General features: G+C 47.2%; 3 protein-coding genes across 10 annotated transcripts; 2 read left to right on the top strand and 1 right to left on the bottom strand.

Moving 5' to 3' along the window:
• Window positions 1-375: 375 nt before the first annotated feature.
• Window positions 376-4,009, top strand: LOC6902567 (ATP-binding cassette sub-family G member 4). 7 transcript variants are annotated; one of them, XM_033379511.1, is made up of 8 exons: window positions 376-689; window positions 1,581-1,722; window positions 1,782-1,908; window positions 1,975-2,164; window positions 2,224-2,608; window positions 2,669-2,788; window positions 2,845-3,099; window positions 3,170-3,618. In XM_033379511.1, exons 2-8 carry the CDS (start codon window positions 1,614-1,616, stop codon window positions 3,469-3,471), a joined length of 1,488 nt encoding a protein of 495 aa, XP_033235402.1. In that variant the 5' UTR covers window positions 376-689; window positions 1,581-1,613; the 3' UTR covers window positions 3,472-3,618. The 7 variants fall into 7 exon arrangements, with proteins under 7 accessions (XP_033235402.1, XP_015036663.2, XP_033235401.1 ...); XM_015181177.2 differs by having other exon boundaries at window positions 377-689; window positions 2,966-3,099; window positions 3,170-4,009; XM_033379510.1 differs by having other exon boundaries at window positions 377-689; window positions 2,969-3,099; window positions 3,170-4,009.
• Window positions 4,010-4,029: 20 nt separating this feature from the next.
• LOC4816339 (cell division cycle protein 23 homolog) lies at window positions 4,030-6,291 on the bottom strand. Its single transcript, XM_001356005.4, has 3 exons — window positions 5,236-6,291; window positions 4,563-5,164; window positions 4,030-4,506 (listed from the first exon to the last, which is right to left on the bottom strand). Exons 1-3 carry the CDS (start codon window positions 6,200-6,202, stop codon window positions 4,030-4,032), a joined length of 2,046 nt encoding a protein of 681 aa, XP_001356041.1. The 5' UTR covers window positions 6,203-6,291.
• Window positions 6,292-6,708: 417 nt separating this feature from the next.
• LOC4816647 (group XV phospholipase A2-like) lies at window positions 6,709-8,824 on the top strand. Of its 2 annotated transcripts, XM_001356004.4 has the most exons (5): window positions 6,709-6,854; window positions 6,924-7,411; window positions 7,472-7,843; window positions 7,907-8,429; window positions 8,487-8,824. In XM_001356004.4, exons 2-5 carry the CDS (start codon window positions 7,249-7,251, stop codon window positions 8,707-8,709), a joined length of 1,281 nt encoding a protein of 426 aa, XP_001356040.2. In that variant the 5' UTR covers window positions 6,709-6,854; window positions 6,924-7,248; the 3' UTR covers window positions 8,710-8,824. The 2 variants fall into 2 exon arrangements, with proteins under 2 accessions (XP_001356040.2, XP_033235404.1); XM_033379513.1 differs by having other exon boundaries at window positions 6,751-7,411.
• Window positions 8,825-9,777: the final 953 nt, after the last annotated feature.

Raw genomic sequence — 9,777 nt, forward strand, 5'->3', positions numbered from 1 at the left:
TAGACCTGATAGAGATGAAAAATATATCTATCGATATTCCTCTAAATCTATCGGTAATCATATGAAAATCAAATTTGAAGTGTCCAAATTTATTGGCATTTATTGCAATATCACATTGAAAAGATTGATGGCAGCTGCATCTAAAAAAGAAACCAAAACATGGTTTCCGATATTAATAAACATTTCTATAAGACTGTAGAAAATATCATCACTGATTTCGCCAGCGAAAAATCGATCTTGCTTGAGTATCGAAATTGGTATTAATTCTGCTGGGAACTACACAGAGATGAGTTTGACGCGGCGGCACCTAGCGACGAAAATTGTCAAAATGTCCACTGAAAGTAATTGAAAAAACGTTGCGAGTTGTGCTGCGTTTTGAATATCAATGGAAAGTTCGCCCGCTGGTGATCGGGAGTGCGTCGCGTTTCTCGCGAATCTTAATTGACTAAAGCCGATGCCCACGGGAGGGGGCAGCGAATCGTGACTCGAAGTTGATTTGTTTATTTACTATGCCATAGCCATAAACAATAAAGAGGCAAACCTGGAGGTGTTTAAATGGTTGGAACAATAAGTATATAAATTTGTGTTCGCTGGGAAAAGCTTTCGAGCCCATGAGGAAAACCAGTTTTATGACCAACTGGAACGCTGCGAATAACTTGTGCAAAAATACGTAAATATAATATTAATCGGTTAGTTCCATTGAGCAATGCTCATTGCCTTTTGTAAATGTAAAATTGCCGGTTATACGGCTCTACACAAGAATTTACTGATAAGCAGCTGCTGCTGCTGCTGATGCAAGGCAAAATCCGTTCCCAAGTGCAATTTCAGTTACACATTTTGTATAATACGCAGTTTGATCTAGACATACATATTATGTATGTATGTGCTGTACACAGTGTTGATACAAATGTTCATTCAAATGTGCGGCTTGGAGTGTCAGCGGTCTTTGTTTCTTGTTGCAAAAATTGTATCAATTACCCAATTAATAAATTGACCCGGGTTTCTCGCGTGTTGGCTGGCTGATGGATTTCTGGGAGAAGGGGTATGACACATGTTACAGACTCCAACAGAGTACATGTCGCCTCCCGAAGGGTAAATATTTATTCGCTGATAGTGCAAGTCTGTCAAATAAATTGCTGTACATTTGTAGATCAATGCCACCAGTGGGCAGGCATTTTCCGATTACGCCTTTACTAGATTGCAGTAGTCTATAAGCCATCAGATAGTCTGATAATTAGCGAACCTCGGACAAGATCCACAAAGTTTAACCTGAAAAACAGCCTGGTACCTAGGCAACAACTATAGTCGGGTTGGACGACTCTGATCAGATCCATCAAGTCTCGGGCGATAAGATTATCCGTCTCAGCCATTCGGCAGATAACCGAAAGCTCCGACTCGGCCGTTGGGTGTCGGGTGCCGGCTCCCAGGCAGGGGCAATCGCATCGAATTAGTATTTAAAATTAACTTTGCATTCAATAAGAGTTCACGCAGGCAGTCGGTTCAGCTTCGTTTCGTTGGTTTATTGACCGCCTGGATGAGGGTGATATCTCTCGCATAATCAAACTTTGCATTCTGTACAGAATCGATCATAAATAAAGAGCAGCAGACGTACAATGCCCGATAACGACAATGTTGGAGAAAGGCAAACAAATGGTTTGGCCCGCAACAGAGCGCAGTCGTTGGAGCTGCATTTCAGCCAAGTGAACTACCACTTGAAGACTGGTAAGTGCTTTATCAAGCGCATTCGTCATATGCCTCACAATTTGCTACTCTCTCGTCAGCCACAAAGGGTTTCACTCAGATACTGAACGAAGCATGCGGAACCTTCAAATCGGGCCGACTGACGGCCATTCTGGGCCCATCAGGGGCTGGTAAAACCACGTTGCTCAATGCTCTGGCTGGTTTCAAGTGAGTAAGCCAATTCACCGATCCTCCGAATCCTTCGACTAAACACAATCCTGTCTATGCAAACAGAATCACAGGAGTTTCGGGGCGGTTCCTTTTGAATGGTCGACCCAGAGATCTGATGGCCTTCAGAAAAATGTCGGCCTACATTGCCCAGGACTTTGTAATGCTAAATCTGCTGACTGTCGAGGAGACCTTGTGGGTCTCCGTAGACCTGAAGACGCCCAGCGCTAAAAGCGCGCAGGAGAAGCAAAAGATTGTAAGTAGAAGAAGATCACTGGGCGGGCACACTGCTAATCACAGACGAATACTCCCTAGATAGATGACATCATAGACATACTGCAGCTCCAGTCCTGTCGACAGACTCTAGTGGGGAAAATCTCCGGAGGCGAGCAAAAGCGTCTGTCCATTGGCATTGAGCTCGCTACGAATCCCCCCATCATGTTCTTCGATGAGCCCACCAGTGGCTTGGACTGTGTGTCCAGCTACCAGGTGATTTGCCACCTGCAGCGCCTGTGCCATGATGGAAGGATTGTGGTGTGCGTGGTGCATCAGCCGGGCTCCCGACTCATGCAGCTGTTCGACGATGTTCTGGTCCTGGCTCATGGCGAGGTCTTGTACGCCGGAGAGCAGCGAACAATGCTGGCCACCTTCGAAGGGTCTGGCTACACCTGTCCCCAGTACTATAATCCAGCAGATTTTGGTATTATAAATTGCAGATAGTACTCGTTGAGAATACTAACGCCATTGCTTCTGCCCGCAGTGCTGGATGTGTGCAGCGAATCCTCCAACACACAGCGTTGTGAGTCGCTAATCTCCCAGAATAAGCTAACACATTGCCCCAGCGGGACCAACATCCAGAAGCTCAATGTGGGTGAGGAGGGTAAGTCGCACAGGCTATGCCTGACATTAAATCTGAGTGTGGCTAATCTTAAACAGACCCATCTTGCATCTTGCATCCCCATTGCATACTTTCTGTCCTTCTGTGTCCCTTACTCTGCTACTGTTTCCTCTGCTCTATCTGTCGCCCGTCCTTGCCCGTCCTTATCTTCCATTTCAGCAGCGCTCATCGAGATGCCCCAACAAGCTGCCTGGCCAGACCTGGCCCAGGTGCGAGTCAAGGAGCAGGTGGGGTTCTATTTCCAGCTGCGAGTGCTGCTTCGGCGCCACTTGCGCTCCATGTCCAGGGATATGGTGGGTGAATCATGGACACCGATCGCTGCGGATTAACTGTATACTTTTTTACCCTTCTTTCTCCACGCAGATTGCCGTCCAACTGCGACTTATTATGCATGTTGTGGTCGCTCTGCTCCTGGGCGTGGTGTACTGGCAAATAGGCAGCGATGCCGCCAAAATAGTGTCCAACGTCTCTTGTCTGCTCTTCATCATTCTGTTTGTGTTCATTGGCAACGCCATGCCCTCGATCCTGCTATGCCAGCAGGACTCTGCGGTCTTCATCAGGGAATACTACAACGGCTGGTACTCCTTGCGAGCGTACTACATATCCAAGGTGCTGGCGGACCTGCCCCTCCAGCTGACCTGCCCCACCATGTTCATCAGCATTAGCTACTTCATGACGGGCCAGCCGCCGGAGTTCGAGCGCTTTGCCATGTGCTGGGCTGTCTGCGTGATGACCGGCTTTATTGGACACTTCGTAGGCGTGATTTCCGGCACACTGTTTAGCATGCAGATGTCCATCTTCCTAGTGCCCAGCGGAACGATTCCGTTTCTCCTCTTCTCTGGCTTCTTCATTCGGCTGAACGAGCTCTCCTGGTTCCTGCGCCCCATCTGCGATTTTTCTTTCTTCCGCTACATATTCGAAGGTCTCCTGCGAGCCATCTATGGCTATGGCCGAGGTGACCTCGACTGCCATGCGAACTTTTGCTACTACAGAACAGCAGATCAGTTTCTCAGGGATTTCGGCATGGCGGGCGACGAGTTTGGCTGGGACATGGCTGTGCTGGGGATTTTCGTTGCGCTGCTATTGTTTTTCTTTTACGTGACAGTAAACTTTTGTGTTAGACGAGCGCTAAGATGACCCGCAAAGTACAATTTCTTAGTTTCCCAATGTAATTCTTGAAAATAAAGTATTTTTACAAGTGGAGAGCATCGCCAAGCTGGAACCTAGTCAATAGACACGCTGGATATGTCCATGGAGCTGGCCTCATCCGAGGGTGGCGGGTCGGTGGGATTCGCTGCCCGGTTCGACGTCCCAGGCGTCTCATCAACCACCGGTGTGGTTACGGTGGCTGTCGTTGTGGTGGTACTGCTCGCTGCTGGTGTCAGGCTTGCACGACTGGATTGCGATCGACGCATCCCTTCCGACAGAGATTGGCCCGCGCGTAAGGTGCTTGATGCTCCACTGGAGCCAGCGGTCGCAGCCGCAGTTGCAGTCGTCGTGGAGGTAGTCTTTGTCGCTATGGAGGTGAAGGGTACGCGTATCCGCATATCTGGCTGCTCCCATTCCATGTCCTCCTCCTCCCCCTCCTCGGAGCTCGTCTCGGCAGTGGCCACAGCAGAGGGAGTCTTGGACTTCTTCTGCCACTCTGCACTGCGCTTCCAGTCAATGGTCTTAAGCAGCGCCTTGGCTTCCGCTTTGCGCTAAAATTCAAAGACGAATTTACTATAATTGTTCCCACTTCTGGGGTAGTACCCACTTCATCAGAGTCCAAGCATTTGTACGCATAGTAGGCTGCCCTTTCGTAGTCCCCTTTCTTCTCGTAGTAGTTCGCTAGAGTGATGAAGCCTTGGTACAGGCTCTGCTTGTCTGTGGCTGCCCGCTCATCCTCGCAGTACATGATGTAGCAATGGACCGCCGTCTCGTGGTCGCCCAGCTTCTCGTGGAGACTGGCCAGCTTGTACATGGCTATGCCCTCGATGTCGCCCACGTCAATGGCCTTCCAGTAGCACTTCACGGCGTTCTCACACTTATCCAGCTTCTCGTAAGTCTCTCCCAAGGCTACCAGCATGCGGGAGTCGTAGGGGCGTAGTTGGTGGGCGATTTTGAAGTAGTACAAGCTGTAATAGTGCATTTTAATGATCTCATAGGCCTGACCTAGGCCATACCACGCCCGATAGTCGCGCTTGTTAACCTCCACCGCTTTGCGGTAGCTCTGTATAGCAGCGTTTGTGTTTTTCAGTTCCATAAACTCGTGGCCCATCAGAGTCCAGGCAGCGAGGTATTTGGGATTTAGCTTCAACGCGCGCTGAAAGTAGGAAATGGCCACCTGATGGTCGCAGCGTATGCTGTAGTAGTTTCCTGGGTAATTGCAGAGAATGTTGTACTCAATGAAATGATTCGTTCGATGTGATGCGCCGAGATGGTCTTACCTATCACACAACACGTCTCAGGTCGGTATTTGTTGATGCTGACGGCCTTGTGTGCCAGCTGTGCCATTTCCGTTTTCATTTCTTTGACAAACAGCAAATTGGAGTAGGTATCGACGTTGTCCAGCCGGTAGGGATCGCTCTCCAGCAGAGCCTGATACAGTTCGATGGCCTTGTCTACATCCCTCTTATTGTGATAGACTAGGGCCATTTGAGCGATCAAATAAATGCTTTTACTGAAGCCCGACGTCTGCAGATCCTCGTAGATCTTCAAGCCATCATCGTTGAGGTACAATTCGAGGTAGGTGTGAGCCATGAAAAAGTGTCGCATCCAGTGCCCGCCAAGTTGCAGGCCGAGCAGCTTTTTTTTCTCCATAATCAAGGGGGAAAGCTCCAGGTAGGCACTCCACAGCATGGGAACTAGACGAATGGCGTGGACCAGCATTTGTTCGGCTGCTTGGTTCAGATCGAGGGCCTTCAGAACCACGCCATAGAGGTAGATTCCGTATCCATCCAGGCGGCTCTTACCGTACTCCGCTCTCAATGTCGAGAGGAGATCGGCCAAGTCACGCATCTGGTTTGGCTCGTTGAGATTGGCCTGGTCTGTTGTGGAGTCCAGGCGTCGCTTTTCACGTGCCAGATAGGTTGAGTAGAAGTGGAGAAATCGCGGCACACTCGACTCGCAGTTTCTCACGGCATGCGCTGCCCTGTCGTACTCGCGCACATCGTAGTAGCTTTTGGCCAGGAAGTAATCACTGTACTCCGCGGGAGCTATGCCCTCCAGCTGGCACTGGCTGAATGTGTGGTCGTCGTCGGGTGCTTCGTTATCAATTTGTACATCACTGAGCCCATGGTGCATCTCCGCCAGCCACTTGGTGCTGTGCAGGAGCCCCCGCTTGGAGCACTCGATAATCCCGCGCCGCAGCTCCTTTTTTACCTCCGGTAACAGCACGCTGAAGAACTCCTGCATTTTATTTTGCAAAAAACAATATTTTCATTTCACAATTTCAATTCATTTGCCGGTCTAGGGATCAGTGTGACCGCGGATTAATCGTCAAAATATACGGTCCGACCCTCCGAAAAATACCTAAATATACCGTCTTATTTTAAAAATATACCGTAAATATACTGACGAATTCAAGTTCTCTCATACGATTCCTCGATTTTGATATTCCGTCGAATATTACTAGCTATCTAGGCCCTGCCCACATCATTTTATCCAATTAACGAACCCATTTTCCAATTGACTTGCTTTTATTGCATTTTGCGTAAAAAAAGGTTTTAGCGAAAAAGGTCAAACAAATTAAACGTAATAAAACGTAAGAGAAAAATCGTTCCAATTGTTCAATATATTTATTCCGTTGAATAATGCTGCCTAACTAAAAACTTTAGCTTTGTCCATGTAATTTAAGGCCATTGATGAATACATTTTTTACCTGATTGACTCTTTTAAGTACTCTTTTATTGTATAGTGTAGAAAACAAGGTTTAAACAAAAAAGGTCAACAAAAAACAGTGGTAACGTAAGTGAGTATGGAATGCGCCGCCCTGCACTGCTTTCGTTTGGCCAGTGTTCAGTAATTCCAGTGGAAAAAGAAAAATAGAATTGCGGATCATAACAAAGTATGCAAAAACGATAAGGAGCAACAACAAATATTATTAAAAACTGCCTCTTTGTTTAAATATTGTCAGACAAGCGCGTATTCCCATCGAGGGAGGGAATTCAACACTTCAAGCTCCGCTCCCCTACAAATACTTCGCTTTCAGTGTCAAAGTTCATCACTTCTTTGTTCCGTTCCCCGTATGCCTTCTCTCTTCCTCCTCATTACTGACTTAAAACTGCGCAAACAAACAACAATATTTAAATGATTTATAACAGCTTGTCGTTATTGGCTGATTCATTTATTTCCGACTGACGGTGTTTACTTGTTAAGACCTTTATCTGTGAACGAGTCAGTGGCGCTATTTTTCGATTGGACGATTATCATTCGCCGCAACGCACAAGACATATTGCACCATGAGACTCCGCTCTGGTATCCTCCTGGTGGTGCTACTGACCATCTTTTTGGAAGTAGCGGACTGCTCGTGGCCCTGGCCATTTTCCAGGAAGCACAAGCAGAATATGCCTCCGCCGCCGCCCACGCCCCCGCCAGAGCCCAAAATGTCCCCAGTAATATTTGGTGAGTTTATTGATTTTCTGCCCAAGGACGACCGAGGATGACCTTCTTTTCGGATTTTAGTGCCAGGTGATGGTGGCTCCCAGCTCGATGCCCGCTTGAACAAGTCGAGTGCTCCCTACTTCGTGTGCGAGAAGACCCATGACTGGTTCAATCTCTGGCTCGACCTGGAGCAGCTGGTGATTCCAATGGTGTACTGCTGGATAGACAACGTCAAGTTGTACTACGACAAGGCCACTCGTACAACGCACAATACCCCGGGAGTGGAGACACGCATACCTGGTTGGGGCAATCCCGAGGTGGTGGAGTGGATAGATCCGACGCGGAACAGTGCAGGAGCGTATTTCAAGGACATCGCTAACGTGCTCGTGGGCATGGGCTATGAGCGGAAACTGAACATACGCGGAGCACCCTTTGACTTCCGCAGAGCACCAAGTGAGATAATTTGAGTATTTCAATGCAAGTACGTGTTGGTAACTGTCTGAAAAATCTCTGCAGATGAGAACAAACAGTTCTTCATCGACCTCAAGCAGCTTGTCGAGGAGACCTACGAGGTGAACAACCAGTCAGCCGTCACCTTCATATCGCACAGCATGGGCAGTCCCATGACACTAGTTTTCCTGCAGCAACAGACCCTCGAGTGGAAGAACAAGTATGTGCGGCGGCAGATAAGTCTCGCCGGCGCGTGGGCTGGCAGCGTAAAGGCAGTGAAAGTCTTTGCTATGGGCGATGATCTGGACTCGTTTGCTCTGAGTGCCAAGATCCTGAGGGCTGAGCAGATTACGCATCCTTCGTCGGCCTGGCTACTGCCATCACCGTTGTTCTGGAAGCCATCCGATGTTCTGGCCACGACCCCCTCTCGTAACTATACTATGGCACAGCTCAAAGAGTTCTTCAACGACATTGACTACATGACGGGCTGGGAAATGCGCAAGGACACGTTGCGCTATACCCAAAACTTCAGTCCCCCCGATGTGGAGCTGCACTGCCTATACGGCGACGGGATAGACACAGTGGAAAGGTACCCTATTTGTGGCAAGAGATGTGAACATTCATAAAACCAATTCATATCCAACAGATTACAGTACAAAAAGAACGATATTGCTGGAGAAACGCCCAAGCTGATCATGGGTCCGGGCGATGGCACTGTGAACCAGCGATCCCTACGGGCCTGCAAGTACTGGTCGGGCTACACGAGCTCCCCCATATCGACGCTGGCCCTGCAGGGAGTGGACCACATGAAGATCCTATCGCATGAAGATGTTCTCCAATATATTCGCACTGTCATGCAGCAGCCGTAGTCAGACAGTAGTGGATTCTGGTACGAAATATCCAAAGTGATGATCAGTGTAAATCCTTACGATCAAATAATGCCAATTTTAATGTTAAATAAATGTGATTGTTTAAGTAGCACAAGTCGAAACGTGTTTTCTAGTGCAGACTACTGCCTGTCCGTCCTCTACGCTCCCCTTCCCGCCCGCAAGCAACTCGTGGAAATTGCATTTTCTTTAATTTATTCTTTATTGTTATCTTATTGATTTATGCTTATAAGATGAGATATCGAATCACGTGTTAATGTTAATGTCAATGTATAACGCTCTTTATTTCTCATTAGTGTTTCATTGGTTTCGTTTTCATTTTCATTTCATTCGGGTTTAGTTTTTATTGGTTTTCATTTTCATGTTCCTTTTAATAAATCGTTTGTTTATATGTATTTTACAAAGCGTTTACTTAGATGTATTTCCTTTTAATCATACCGAATAATCTGTTTTATTGCACTAGTATTTAATTCTCTTCTCTTCTCTCCTCTCTTCTCACTTTCCCCTCCACCTTGCTAATTTATTGTAGTTGACATTGTTCTTTACTCTTGGTATATTTCCGTTTAGGGTATGCGGAATGCGGTATGCTCTTGCTTATGCACTTAAGTACGGTTCAGGGTCGGGGTCGGGTACTTCGATATCCGTATAGATATCGACATATTGAGAAAAGTGTCCTCGAAGGGGGATCTTTAACTTCTCTTTAGGAGCTTAGGAGTTTCGCTTGCATTTTAGGAGAAAACTAAAGTTTTTGAATGATTTGCGTGTCCTACACGTACGTGGCTTTAGATAAAATCAAGAAATATATATATATGCATGTATATTTACAAATTGTCTCCTCATACAAAAACCGCACTCTAGGCTAAGTGTGGACATTTTCCTAGAAATTGTGGCTGCCTGCGGCCTGCGTCCTGCGGGCTGGGCTCTCGCTCTCTCCAAAGCATATTACTCGTATTTTATATTTCTTCTTCAGTTAGGTGATCAATTTGTGCGGGTGTTTACTTTACGTTTCTTGTTTGCTAAATATATACATACACCGTTTATATATTTAGT

This window comes from Drosophila pseudoobscura, chromosome 4, assembly GCF_009870125.1.
Source record: "Drosophila pseudoobscura strain MV-25-SWS-2005 chromosome 4, UCI_Dpse_MV25, whole genome shotgun sequence".
Classification (NCBI taxonomy): Eukaryota; Metazoa; Arthropoda; class Insecta; order Diptera; family Drosophilidae; genus Drosophila; species Drosophila pseudoobscura.